Genomic DNA, 15,000 nt, shown 5'->3' on the forward strand with positions numbered 1-15,000 from the left:
GGTTGTCAATCAGGCTGTCAGGTAAACTGGGGATTAATGAGCCAGTGGAAATAGTGTAGGTGTCTGGGCAGACTCAGTCCACCATGTGCATGAAAACCACTTGTCTTTCATTGAATGACAACAACGACTTTACTGAAGAATCATTACTGAATAATCCCTCCTGAAGAGTGATGAATCACTACTGAAGAATCACTACTGAAGAATCACTACTGAAGAATCACTACTGAAGAATCACTACTGAAGAATCACTACTGAAGAATCATTACTGAAGAATCACTACTGAAGAATCACTGACGAAGGGGCGTAGACATCGGCTTGACTCAATACATTTGAGAAAGAACATAAAGATCACAAAATAACTTCTGAACTGTTACAGCTGGTTAAACGAGAGAGAGAGGGAGAGAGAGAGAGAGGGAGAGAGAGAGAGGGAGAGAGAGAGAGAGAGAGGGAGAGAGAGAGAGAGAGAGAGAGAGAGAGAGAGATCAGTAGGACATGAGTCAACCCTGTTTGAGTCCAGATCAAACCAACAGTTTACAGTGTGAGAGCCCATTACTAAGACAGCCTTTTCCTTTTCTCAACTATGAAACTATTCACTTTAAAACACCTCTGACTATCAGCATCACAGACCAAGGATCAATCCCAAATGGCACCCTATGTCCTTTATTGTGGACTACTTTTGACCAGAGCCCTATGGCACGTCAGTGCACTACATAGGGAATAGGGTGCCATTTGGGATGGAATTTAGGACATCTGTCTAAACATGTCTGAACATTATATAAAACAATAAACCGGCCGAACTCTGGTTGTGTTTCTTCTTGGGAAGCAGCTGTAGTAGTTTAAACTGCACCAGGGCACAAAAATTCATTATCAAATTTCTTCTCACTTTTTTTTTTCCACTCAAGTTTTTTTCAGTTTGTTTTTCTTCTGCGAAAACCTTTGTGCCAAAACATCCAGCGGTTTAATTAAATTCATACTGTAAGTTCACACAACTGTATATTTTGTTACGATGACGACCACGAACTCTCATTGTTGGCTACGGTGACGACCACGAACTCTCATTGTTGGCTATTATGGTTTGATCCGTTTTTTGAGGGGATGTTTAGGGGAGGGGATGTTGAGGGGAGGAGATGTTGAGGGGAGGGGATGTTGAGGGGAGGGGATGTTGAGGGAAGGGGATGTTGAGGGGAGGGGATGTTGAGGGAAGGGGATGTTGAGGGGAGGGGATGTTGAGGGAAGGGGATGTTGAGGGGATGTTGAGGGGAGGGGAGGGGATGTTGAGTGGAGGGGATGTTTAGAAGAAAAAAACGTGATTTTTAATTATTAAGATGAACAACAGCTAAAGATGATTCTGGACTGATAGAGAGGAGGATAGGAGATAAAGACTGATAAAGAGAGAGAGGATGATTGAAGGAGATAAAGACAGCGAAAGAGAGGGAGAGGAGGATAGAAGGAGATAAAGACAGCGAAAGAGAGGGAGAGGAGGATAGAGGGAGATAAAGAATGAGAAAGAGGGGGAGAGGAGGATAGAAGGAGATAAAGACTGAGAAAGAGGGGTAGAGGAGGATAGAGGGAGATAAAGACTGAGAAAGAGAGGGATAGGAGGATATAGGGAGATAAAGAATGAGAAAGAGGGGGAGAGGAGGATAGAAGGAGATAAAGACTGAGAACGAGGGGGAGAGGAGGATAGAAGGAGATAAAGACTGAGAAAGAGAGGGAGAGGAGGATAGAAGGAGAAAGACTGAGAAAGAGAGGGAGAGGAGGATAGGAGATAACGACTGAGAAAGAGAGGGATAGGAGGATAGAGGGAGATAAAGAATGAGAAAGGGAGGGAGAGCAGGATAGAAGGAGATAAAGAGAGGGAGAGGAGGATAGGGGGAGATAAAGAATGAGAAAGAGAGGGATAGGAGGATAGAGGGAGATAAAGAATGAGAAAGAGAGGGAGAGGAGGATAGAAGGAGATAAAGAGAGTGAGAGGGAGAGGAGGATAGAAGGAGATAAAGAGAGTGAGAGGAGGATAGAAGGAGATAAAGACAGAGGGAGAGAGCGAGAGGAGGATAGAATGAGATAAAGACAGAGGGAGAGGAGTGTTGTGTCTTTGGCTATGTGATATGACATGCTATTCTATAAAATAATTTCTCAGTCTTTAATTTCTCCGTAATTAATATTACCTGATTGAGCTAATCATGTAAATGTAATTAACTAGAGAGTCGGGGCACCACGAAATAATATTTATAGAGCTGTTATCTTCCGAATAAACTCTTAAACACCTAGTAATATTTTATATCAATAGCAGTCAGTATTAATCATCACCTTAATTCAGTCTCATCTGAAAGTTGTAATTTCTTGGTTATCTGCACGTACCCTGGCTAACAAGTTGAATCAGCAATACCAATTGGGTTTAATTATATATTTACTACCTAACTAAGCACACAGAATTACACATACACATAATTAATCAACTTGATTACAAATTACGTCATAAAGGAAAACGTCCCTAGCGGGCGGAACAGATATGACAGCTGGTTACACAAAAGAAAAGGGGCTGGGTTTGAGTGAAAGAGCGGGAAGACTGAGGGACAAAGGGAGAAGCTGTGCTATCGTAAATACAGTATCTTATGCATTCTAAATTACCACCCATTTGGAAAAGGAAAATGCAATAAATATTTACTCTGAGCTGCGCTTCAGTAGGTTGGTGGTAGATGGAAGGCCGTGTTGCCAAACCGAGTCCTTTGAAGAATGTCTCTGGTGGTCAATTGGATACGTTGTAGTAACGTCGTTGTGTGATAGACGGGATACTCTGTCTGTTCCTTCCTAACCCTCGTTTGCATCTGCTGTTGCTCAACTCAATGGCTAGGAGGTATCACTTCTGTTGTGAATAAGAGTTCAAAGTTCATACCATTCGCAACCAAAGCTCACACTGATGCTGGCTTCGTTGTGTAGTTATTATCTGAACCATTCTGACATCGGACCGTCGTCGTCACATCTTCTGAACAGGAGGTTATATTGTCGTCAAGGTTTTATATAGGAAGGGAGAGGAGGGCGTGTTTGAAAAGTTTTATAGCCCATGTCCCTTCACAGTGGCAGGCCACTGATTGAGCAGAGCCCAACCTTATGAAAACCCAAATCTCACATTTTAGAAGCTAAAATCACATTTCATCCCATCACGAATAATTCCATATTCAAACATTTAAATTGAACAACAATTCCATGTGAATCTGATAACTCTGATGTGTAGACTTTCCACTGTAGAGTTTATCAGGCTGTCTTATCATTGATGAGAATGTCTCAGATGACAACCGAACTGACATCATATTCATTAAGTACCACCGGATTACCAGAATATAGTTAATTTCCCCCCACATACTGATGTTCCCAGAATCTCTATGTTAACCAAGGGTTTTGCAAATGTAACATCAGTAGGGTAGAGAGAGGAAAAAGGGGGGAAGAGGTATTTATGACTGTCATAAACCTCCCCCCAGGCCAACATCATGACTGGAGGATAGGAGATAAAGACTGAGAAAGAGAGGGAGACTAGGATAGGAGATAAAGACTGAGAAAGATAGGGATAGGAGGATAGAGGGAGATAAAGAATGAGAATGAGAGGGAGATATCACTCTTCGTGGCTAGTCGTCGGTTCTGTAGACTAGGTCTCCCTTCCTCTCCCGGTCTGGTGGCTTTCCCAGACTCACACATACGTGTACATTAGTATCCCTAGCCACTTGAGCCTTCCCCTTCAAATGAGTCCCTCTTCTAGATCTCAGAGATCTAAACAGTCTAACAGAGGATAAGATTGAGATATTACCATATTATTTAAATCTTCATGAGCCATGCTGCGGGGTTCAGGGTGCTGCGGGGTTCAGGGTGCTGCTGGGTTAGGGGTGCTGCAGGGTTAGGGGTGCTGTGGGGTTAGGGGTGCTGCGGGGTTAGGGGTGCTGTGGGGTTAGGGGTACTGCGGGGTGCTGCGGGGTTAGGGGTGCTGTGGGGTTAGGGGTGCTGTGGGGTTAGGGGTGCTGTGGGGTTAGGGATGCTGCAGGGTTAGGGATGCTGCAGGGTTAGGGATGCTGCGGGGTTAGGGATGCTGCGGGGTTAGGGGTACGGTGGGGTTAGGGGTACGGTGGGGTTAGGGGTACGGTGGGGTTAGGGGCCTTCATACACCAGCCTTCTGATTGACAGACAGCTCATTGCCATGGTCACTGACTTTGGCCTGACTTTGACAGATGAGAAAAGAGATGAAGTCGTCAAACTGCCTCAGAGAAACAAAACACTTTCATATTTAGACGCTGAATAATGCATTTTATATTTGTGATTAACAGCAATTAACTATATTTATGGTGTGATTAGTTTTGTACTTTGGTTCTCACCCCCTCAATCATTATTTCAACAGAGAGGGTCAGAGAGAGAGAGAATGGGAGAGAGAGTCATAGAGAGAGAGAATGGGAGAGAGAGTCATAGAGAGAGAGAATGGGAGAGAGAGAATGGGAGAGAGAGTCATAGAGAGAGAGAATGGGAGAGAGAGTCAGAGAGAGTCATAGAGAGAGAGTCATAGAGAGAGAGAATGGGAGAGAGTCATAGAGAGAGAGAATGGGAGAGAGAGTCAGAGAGAGTCATAGAGAGAGAGAATGGGAGAGAGAGAATGATAGAGAGAGAATGATAGAGAGAGAATGATAGAGAGAGAATGGGAGAGAGAGAATGGGAGAGAGAGAATGGGAGAGAGAGAATGATAGAGAGAGAATGATAGAGAGAGAATGGGAGAGAGAGAATGGGAGAGGGAAAGAGAGGGGAGGGAGAGAGAGAATGGGAGAGAGAGAATGGGAGAGGGAAAGAGAGGGGAGGGAGAGAGAGAATGGGAGAGAGAGAATGGGAGAGGGAAAGAGAGGGGAGGGAGAGAGAGAATGGGAGAGAGAGAATGGGAGAGAGAGAATGATAGAGAGAGAATGGGAGAGAGAGAGAATGGGAGAGAGAGAATGGGAGAGGGAAAGAGAGGGGAGGGAGAGAGAGAATGGGAGAGGGAAAGAGAGGGGAGGGAGAGAGAGAATGGGAGAGGGAAAGAGAGGGGAGGGAGAGAGAGAATGGGAGAGAGAGAATGGGAGAGAGAGAATGGAAGAGGGAAAGAGAGGGGAGGGAGTGAGAGAATGGGAGAGAGAGAATGGGAGAGGGAAAGAGAGGGGAGGGAGAGAGAGAATGGGAGAGAGAGAATGGGAGAGGGAAAGAGAGGGGAGGGAGAGAGAGAATGGGAGAGAGAGAATGGGAGAGAGAGAATGGGAGAGGGAAAGAGAGGGGAGGGAGAGAGAGAATGGGAGAGGGAAAGAGAGGGAGGGAGAGAGAGAATGGGAGAGAGAGAATGGGAGAGAGAGAATGGGAGAGGGAAAGAGGGGGGGCATTCACATTTATACATGAGGTGATATATTGACACCAGTTTATGTCAAACGCGATAGACAGAATATTGCAGGTATTAATCAAATCAGTCTGTGTTTAATTAAATGTGAAATAGGAGAAAGAAACAGACAGTCTCTTCATTGAGCTGTCTCTGATGATGGATGTGTGTGTGTGTGTGTGAGCTCTCTTACATACCCATGCCATTTATCAACCTCCCAGCTCCAGGTACTGAAGCCACTTTCACAGCCAGATAAGAAAAGTTGACAATACAAATTAAACACTGTTTTATTCACCCCTCATTTTTTTTGTGGAAAGTGGAAATAATTTATCCGGTTTACTGTTAACGTTGACAGTTTCCAGTAATATACCTTCCCTTTGCAAAGCTATTCAGGAAACATCGCTCTGCGCTGGAAAATCTGAATGGCCACAGTGTGTTCTCTGGAAAAACTGTTGCTGTTGTGTTCTGTCTGTTGTGTTCTGTCTGTTGTGTTCTGTCTGTTGTGTTCTGTCTGTTGTGTTCCGTCTGTTGTGTTGTGTTCTGTCTGTTGTGTTCTGTCTGTTGTGTTCCGTCTGTTGTGTTGTGTTCTGTCTGTTGTGTTGTGTTCTGTCTGTTGTGTTCCGTCTGTTGTGTTCCGTCTGTTGTGTTGTGTTCTGTCTGTTGTGTTCTGTCTGTTGTGTTCTGTCTGTTGTGTTCTGTCTGTTGTGTTCTGTCTGTTGTGTTCCGTCTGTTGTGTTGTGTTCTGTCTGTTGTGTTCTGTCTGTTGTGTTCTGTCTGTTGTGTTCCGTCTGTTGTGTTCTGTCTGTTGTGTTCCGTCTGTTGTGTTCCGTCTGTTGTGTTCCGTCTGTTGTGTTCCGTCTGTTGTGTTCCGTCTGTTGTGTTCCGTCTGTTGTGTTCCGTCTGTTGTGTTCCGTCTGTTGTGTTCCGTCTGTTGTGTTCTGTTCCGTCTGTTGTGTTCCGTCTGTTGTGTTCCGTCTGTTGTGTTCCGTCTGTTGTGTTCTGTCTGTTGTGTTCTGTCTGTTGTGTTCCGTCTGTTGTGTTCCGTCTGTTGTGTTGTGTTCTGTCTGTTGTGTTCTGTCTGTTGTGTTCCGTCTGTTGTGTTGTGTTCTGTCTGTTGTGTTCTGTCTGTTGTGTTCTGTCTGTTGTGTTCTGTCTGTTGTGTTCTGTCTGTTGTGTTCCGTCTGTTGTGTTGTATTCTGTCTGTTGTGTTCTGTCTGTTGTGTTCTGTCTGTTGTGTTCTGTCTGTTGTGTTCCGTCTGTTGTGTTGTGTTCTGTCTGTTGTGTTCTGTCTGTTCTGTTGTATTGTCTTCTGTCTGTTCTGTTGTGTCTGTTGTGTCTGTTGTGTTGTGTTCTTCTGTTCTGTTGTGTTGTGTTCTGTCTGTTCTGTTGTGTTCTGTCTGTTCTATTGTGTTCTGTCTGTTCTGTCTGTTGTGTTGTGTTCTGTCTGTTCTGTTGTGTTGTGTTCTGTCTGTTCTATTGTGTTCTGTCTGTTCTGTTGTGTTGTGTACTGTCTGTTGTGTTGTGTTGTGTTCTGTCTGTTGTGTTCGTTGTGTTGTGTTGTGTTGTGTTCTGTCTGTTGTGTTGTGTTCTGTTGTGTTGTGTTGTGTTCTGTCTGTTGTGTTCGTTGTGTTGTGTTGTGTTGTGTTCTGTCTGTTGTGTTGTGTTGTGTTCTGTCTGTTCTATTGTGTTCTGTCTGTTCTGTTGTGTTGTGTTCTGTCTGTTGTGTTGTGTTGTGTTCTGTCTGTTGTGTTCGTTGTGTTGTGTTGTGTTCTGTCTGTTGTGTTGTGTTCTGTTGTGTTGTGTTGTGTTCTTTCTGTTCTGTTCTGTTGTGTTGTGTTCTGTCTGTTCTGTTGTGTTGTGTTCTATTGTGTTGTGTTCTGTCTGTTCTGTTCTGTTGTGTTGTGTTCTTTCTGTTGTGTTCTGTCTGTTCTGTTGTGTTGTGTTGTGTTCTGTCTGTTCTGTTGTGTTGTGTTCTGTTGTGTTGTGTTGTGTTCTGTTGTGTTGTGTTGTGTTGTGTTCTTTGTGTTGTGTTGTGTCTGTGCTGTCTGTTGTGTTGTGTTCTATTGTGTTGTGTTCTGTTCAGTTTGTTCATTCTATGTTCGTTCTACATTGAACACATGCTTTTCTGTCTTTGTTTGTCCTGTGTGTCTGTGTGTGTGTGTGTGTGTGTGTGTGTGTGTCACTCAAGCAAGATCTTATGTGTGTGTTTTCTGCTGACTCACAAAGCTCCCTCTCCATCCCTCATCCGTTCCCCCTCCCTTCCCTTCCCTTCCCTCCCTCTCTCTCTCTCCTTCTTCTCCTCCTTCCTTCCCTCCGTCTCTCTCCTTCCTCCCCTCCTTCCTTCCCTCCCTCTCTCTTCACCCCCCTCATCCTTCCTTCCTCCCTCCTTTCCTCTCTCTCCCTCTCTTCAGATTGAGAATCTACAGGAGCAGCTGAGAGACAAGGAGAAACAAATGAGTAGTCTGAAGGACAGAGTCAGGTCTCTCCAGACAGACACCTCCAACACTGACACAGCTCTCACCACCCTGGAGGAAGCACTGGCTGAGAAGGTATATATTATAGAAACACACACACACACACATGAGCTTTGGGGCTCCCGAGTGGCACTGCATCTCACTGCATCTCAGTGTTAGAGGCGTCACTACAGACACTGGTTCGATCCCGGGCTGTATCACAACCGGCCGTGATTGGGAGTCCCATAGGGTGGCGCACAATTGGCCCAGCTTCGTCCAGGTTAGGGAGGGTTTGGGCGGGAAAGGCCGTCCAGGTTAGGGAGGGTTTGGGCGGGATAGGACGTCCAGGTAGGGAGGGTTTGGGCGGGATAGGCCGTCCAGGTAGGGAGGGTTTGGGCGGGATAGGCCGTCCAGGTAGGGAGGGTTTGGCCGGGAAAGGCCGTCCAGGTAGGGAGGGTTAGGGCGGGATAGGCCGTCCAGGTAGGGAGGGTTTGGGCGGGATAGGCCGTCCAGGTAGGGAGGGTTTGGGCGGGATAGGCCGTCCAGGTAGGGAGGGTTTGGGCGGGATAGGCCTTCCAGGTAGGGAGGGTTTGGGCGGGATAGGCCGTCCAGGTAGGGAGGGTTTGGGCGGGATAGGCCTTCCAGGTAGGGAGGGTTTGGGCGGGATAGGCCGTCCAGGTAGGGAGGGTTTGGGCGGGATAGGCCTTCCAGGTAGGGAGGGTTTGGGCGGGATAGGCCGTCCAGGTAGGGAGGGTTTGGGCGGGATAGGTAGGGAGGGTTTGGCCGTCATTGTAAAATTAGAATTTGTGGAATTTATGAAAATAAAAGCTGTGGTTTAGTGTGAGAATGATGCTATAATACACAGCAGTATTACACTACTACACCACTACACCACTATATCACTACACCACTACTACACTACACTACCACACTACTACAATAACTACCACACTACTACACCACTACATCACTATACCACTACACTACTACACTACCACAATACACTACCACACTACTACACTACTACACTACCACACTACTACACCACTACACCACACCACTACACTACCACACCACTACACTACTACACTATTACACTACCACACTACCACACCACTACACTACTACACCACACGACTACACAGCTACACTACTACACTACCACACTACTACACTACACTACTACACTAGTACACTACCACACTACTACACCACTACACCACACCACTACACTACCACACCACTATACTACTACACCACACGACTACACAGCTACACTACTACACTACTACACTACCACACTACTACACCACACCACTACACTACCACACTACTACACTACTACACTATTACACTACCACACTACTACACTACCACACTACTACACCACACAACTACACAGCTACACTACTACACTACCACACTACTACACCACACAACTACACCACTACACTACTACACTACTACACTACACTACTACACCACCACTACACTACTACACCACTACCACGCTACTACACTACACTACTACACCACTACACTGCACTACCACACCACTACACTACTACACCACACTACTACACCACTACACTACACTACACCACTACACCACTACACTACTACACCACTACTTTGCTACTACACTACAATAACACACCTCTACACTACTACACTACACTGCCACACTACTACACCACTACTATGCTACTACACTACACTACTACACTACAATAACACACCTCTACACTACTACACTACAGCGCTACAGCACAGTGAGGATGCTTTTTCATGTGTGTGATGATGGTGCTTGGTGTGTGAGGATGGTGCTTGGTGTGTGAGGATGGTGCTTGGTGTGTCGGGATGGTGCTGTTGTGTCAGGATGGTGCTTGTTGTGTGAGGATGGTGCTGGTGTGTCGGGATGGTGCTCGGTGTGTCAGGATGGTGCTCGGTGTGTGAGGATGGTGCTTGGTGTGTGAGGATGGTGCTTGGTGTGTGAGGATGGTGCTTGGTTTTTGTTGTGAGGATGGTGCTTGTTGTGTGAGGATGGTGCTTGTTGTGTGAGGATGGTGCTTGTTGTGTGAGGATGGTGCTTGGTGTGTCGGGATGGTGCTTGGTGTGTCGGGATGGTGCTTGGTGTGTGATGATGGTGCTTGGTGTGTGAGGATGGTGCTTGGTGTGTCGGGATGGTGCTCGGTGTGTCGGGATGGTGCTTGGTGTGAGGATGGTGCTTGGTGTGTCGGGATGGTGCTTGTTGTGTGAGGATGGTGCTTGGTGTGTGAAGATGGTGCTTGGTGTGTGAGGATGGTGCTTGGTGTGTCGGGATGGTGTTCGGTGTGTCGGGATGGGTGCTTCGGTGTGTCGGGATGGTGCTCGGTGTGTCGGGATGGTGCTCGGTGTGTCAGGATGGTGCTCGGTGTGTGATGATGGTTGTTCGGTGTGTCAGGATGGTGCTTGGTGTGTCAGGGATGGTGCTTGGTGTGTCAGGATGGTGCTTGGTGGGTCAGGATGGTGCTTGGTGTGTGAGAATGGTGGCTTGGTGAATCAGGATGGTGCTTGGTGTGTCGGATGTTGCTGGTGTGTCAGGATGGTGCTCGGTGTTCAGGATGGTGCTTGGTGTGTCAGGATGGTGCTTGTTGTGTCAGGATGGTGCTTGGTGTGTGATGATGGTGCTCGGTGTGTCAGGATGTTGCTTGGTGTGTCAGGATGGTGCTCGGTGTGTCAGGATGGTGCTTGGTGTGTCAGGATGGTGCTTGTTGTGTCAGGATGGTGCTTGGTGTGTGATGATGGTGCTCGGTGTGTCAGGATGGTGCTTGCTTTGTGTCAGGATTGGTGCTTTATGTGTTAGGATGGTGCTTGGTGTGTCGGGGATGGTGCTTGGTGTGTGGATGATGGTGGCTCGATGTGTCAGGATGGTGCTCGGGTGCTAGATGGATGTTTGCTTGGTGTGTAGAGGATGCGTGCTTGGGTGTGTGAGGATGGTGCTTGGTGTGTGAGGATGGTGCTTGGTGTGTGAGGATGGTGCTTGGTGTGTGAGGATGGTGCTTGGTGTGTCAGGATGGTGCTTGGTGTGTCGAGGATGGTGCTTGGTGTGTGAGGATGGTGCTCGGTGTGTGAGGATGGTGCTTGGTGTTGTGGGATGGTGCTTGGTGTGTGAGGATGGTGCTTGGTGTGTGGTTGGTGCTTGGTGTGTCAGGCTGGTGCTTGGTGTGTGATGATGGTGCTTGGTGTGTCAAGATGGTGCTTGGTGTGTCAGGATGGTGCTTGGTGTGTCAGGATGGTGCTTGGTGTGTTAGGATGGTGCTTGGTGTGTCGGGATAGTGCTTGGTGTGTGATGATGGTGCTCGGTGTGTCAGGATGGTGCTCGGGTGGTGAGGATGTGCTTGGTGTGTGAGGATGGTGCTTGGTGGTGAGGATGGTGCTTGGTGTGGTCAGCTGGTGCTTGTGTGTGATGATGGTGCTTGGTGTGTCAAGATGGTGCTTGGTGTGTCAGGATGGTGCTTGGTGTGTCAGGATGGTGCTTGGTGTGTCAGGATGATGCTTGGTGTGTCATGTCCGTTCACAGGCCGTTGACAGTGAGTTTGGGCCGCGGCCAGACGCCCTGCTCTTACAACTGGTGTTGTTTTAGATTATTTCCATCCCTGCTTTCTTCCCCCTCCCTCCCCTCCCTCCCTCCCCCCTCCCTCCCTCCCTCCCTCCCTCCCTCCCTCCCTCCCTCCCTCCCTCCCTCCCTTCCCTACCCTCCCCCTCCACTCCCCCTCCCTCCCTCCCTACTCCCCCCCCCCTCCACGCCCCCTTCCTCCCTCACTCCCTCACTCCCTCCCTCACTCCCTCACTCCCTCACTTCCCTCCCTCCCTCCCCTCCACTCCACTCCCCTCCCTCCCTCCCCTCCCTCCCTCCCTCCCTCCCTCCCTGTAACAACAATAACAATAGCATACAGTAGAGTGCATGTGCTTCTCTCTCTCTCCCCCCTCTGTCTCAACACCCTTTCTCACCCCCCCCCCCTCTCTCTCTCTCTCTCTCCCTCTCTCTCTCTCTCTCTCTCTCTCTCTCTCTCTCTTGCTGCGATGTAGAGCGAGGTTGAGGTTGACACACAAACACACAGGTGTGAGATGAACAGAGCCAACCGTTGGTCTTCCAGTACGTGGTGTGTGTTGTTCTGATTGGCTGTGAAGGTTGAACACTCTGTCAGACACTGTTCTACTTGTGATATAAGGAGTGTGAGCTACACTATTAAATGTTACTGAGCTTGTGATTTAATCAGTGTAGTAAGTTCAAGCGCCTGTTAAACTTTGATGGACTGTGTGTGAGGCGATGAATGAGGAAAAACATACTTATTATTAAACCTAAAGTGGTTATTATTTAATATGATGTAATAATAGCCATTAAATTATAGTAATTTCCAGTAGATTATTTTCCAGGCCAGTTGTAATGGCCCTCAAAACAACACTCAGACCCTGTTGTCAATAGAAACCAATAGAAGATGAACTCTTAGGCAGGGCGGCTCACCTAGTGCCCGATGGGACAAGAACATCCCGGTCAGCCAAACCCTCCCCTAACCCGGACAACGCTGGGCTAAACCCTCCCCTATCCCGGACAACGCTGGGCTAAACCCTGCCCTAATCCGGACAACACTGGGCTAAACCCTCCCCTAACCCGGACGACGCTGGGCTAAACCCTCCCCTAACCCGGACGACGCTGGGCTAAACCCTCCCCTAACCCGGACGACGCTGGGCCAAACCCTCCCCTAACTCGGACAACGCTGGGCTAAACCCTCCCCTAACCCGGACAATGCTGGGCTAAACCCTCCCCTAACCCAGGCGACGCTGGGCTAAACCCTCCCCTATCCCGGACGACGTTGGGCTAAACCCTCCCCTAACCCGGACGACGCTGGGCTAAATCCTCCCCTAACACAGATGATGCTGGGCTAACCCCTCCCCTAACCCGGATGACACTGGGCCAAACCCTCCCCTAACCTGGACGACGCTGGGCTAACCCCTCCCCTAACCCCTCCCCTAACCCGGATGACGCTGGGCTAAACCCTCCCCTAACCCGGACGACGCTGGGCCAATTGTGCGCCGCCCCATGGGTCTCCCGGTCGCGGCCGGTTGTGACAGAGCCTGGACTCTAACCCAGGGTCTCTAGTAGCAGAGCTATCACTGTGACGCAGTGTCTTAAACCACTGCGCCACGGAAGGCCCTGACCTCTAACTACCCATTCCTCTACAGGTGAGTATGTGTGACTGTCCCCATGTGTGAATTAACCTCTGACCCTCTCTGTAGGAGCGTATCATTGAGCGTCTGAAGGAGCAGAGAGACAGAGACGACAGAGAGAAGACAGAAGACATCGAGTCCAACAAGAAAGAACTGAAGGAGCTCAGAGAGAAACTCAGTCTACTGCAGGGAGACCTGTCTGACCGAGAGGTGAGCTACAATGACCAGACAGGCACCACACTCAGTCTACTGCAGGGAGACCTGTCTGACCGAGAGGTGAGCTACAATGACCAGACAGGCACCACACTCAGTCTACTGCAGGGAGACCTGTCTGACCGAGAGGTGAGCTACAATGACCAGACAGGCACCACACTCAGTCTACTGCAGGGAGACCTGTCTGACCGAGAGGTGAGCTACAATGACCAGACAGGTACCACACTCAGTCTACTGCAGGGAGACCTGTCTGACCGAGAGGTGAGCTACAATGACCAGACAGGCACCACACTCAGTCTACTGCAGGGAGACCTGTCTGACCGAGAGGTGAGCTACAATGACCAGACAGGTACCACACTCAGTCTACTGCAGGGAGACCTGTCTGACCGAGAGGTGAGCTACAATGACCAGACAGGCACCACACTCAGTCTACTGCAGGGAGACCTGTCTGACCGAGAGGTTAGCTACAATGACCAGACAGGCACCACACTCAGTCTACTGCAGGGAGACCTGTCTGACCGAGAGGTGAGCTACAATGACCAGACAGGCACCACACTCAGTCTACTGCAGGGAGACCTGTCTGACCGAGAGGTGAGCTACAATGACCAGACAGGTACCACACTCAGTCTACTGCAGGGAGACCTGTCTGACCGAGAGGTGAGCTACAATGACCAGACAGGCACCACACTCAGTCTACTGCAGGGAGACCTGTCTGACCAATAGGTGAGCTACGTTGACCACACAGGGATAACACAATGACCATACAATCATCGAACCAAGACCATATTCTGACCCCACTGAAGCTGGCTGACCGGCAAGGTCACCTTAAGTTCCAGCCAGTCATTTTTCTTGAGAAATAGTCCACAGAGTATTAGATAGGATGAGTCACAGACTCCTTGAATGACAGACAGACAGTCCGGCACAAACATCAGCAATTGACTCTCTCTCTGCCTATTGATTGACTGGCTACTGCCCTGTCCTGAGAGTGGCAGGCAGACAGAGCAGAGGAGAATATTAAACCATGGGCCTATGTGACTGTCTGGCAGAGACAAGGCATTAGTCTGAGGAAAGACCAGGAGCTGTCAGCCAGTCAGTCAGCCATGAGAACATCAGCAGTGGTCCAGTCTGCTGTTTGTCTCAGAGACACTGTGAATGAACGGACAGAATGATAAAAGGAAGAGGGGATGGACCTGGGACTTGACTCAGGGGTGGGGTGAGGTCTGTGGGCATTGTGTGTGTGTGTCTGTGTGTGTCTGTGTGTGTGTGTGTGTGTGTGTGTGTGTGGTGTGTGACAACAAGATAAAGGGTTCCTCTGTTGATAGCCTACCTCAAAGTGTTCTCTTTCTCTCTTGGGGCCCCCCCTCTCTTAGACGACCCCTAGTTCCACAGAAAACAGGCCCAACATTGAAATGGACATTCAGTACAGATGTTTGTCACGTGGACACGTGCAGGTACACACACAGGAGAGCTGTCAACATCCTGTCATAAAGTCTACTACATAATGGCAGAATATATATAGTCTACTACATAATGGCAGAATAGGTTTGTTGTTCCTGTCATATAGTCTACTACATAATGGCAGAATAGGTTTGTTGTTCCTGTCATATAGTCTACTACATAATGGCAGAATAGGTTTGTTGTTCCTGTCATATAGTCTACTACATAATGGCAGAATAGGTTTGTTGTTCCTGTCATATAGTCTACTACATAATGGCAGAATAGGTTTGTTGTTCCTGTCATATAGTCTAC

The 15,000-nt window shown here is 48.4% G+C and overlaps 1 protein-coding gene across 6 annotated transcripts in view; it reads left to right on the plus strand.

Annotated features, from left to right (window-relative positions):
* The window catches only part of LOC116360602 (ELKS/Rab6-interacting/CAST family member 1-like), a 475,628-nt gene that overhangs the window by 130,762 nt on the left and 329,866 nt on the right, over positions 1-15,000 (plus strand). For all 6 annotated transcript variants that reach the window (XM_031815520.1, XM_031815522.1, XM_031815523.1 and 3 more), the window contains 2 exons: positions 7,786-7,923; positions 13,108-13,248. In XM_031815520.1, coding sequence (XP_031671380.1) covers positions 7,786-7,923; positions 13,108-13,248 — 279 coding nt within the window. The remainder of the gene's footprint in view (positions 1-7,785; positions 7,924-13,107; positions 13,249-15,000) is intronic.

The sequence above is a fragment of the Oncorhynchus kisutch genome, unplaced genomic scaffold (assembly GCF_002021735.2).
Source record: "Oncorhynchus kisutch isolate 150728-3 unplaced genomic scaffold, Okis_V2 Okis09a-Okis19a_hom, whole genome shotgun sequence".
Taxonomy (NCBI): domain Eukaryota; kingdom Metazoa; phylum Chordata; class Actinopteri; order Salmoniformes; family Salmonidae; genus Oncorhynchus; species Oncorhynchus kisutch.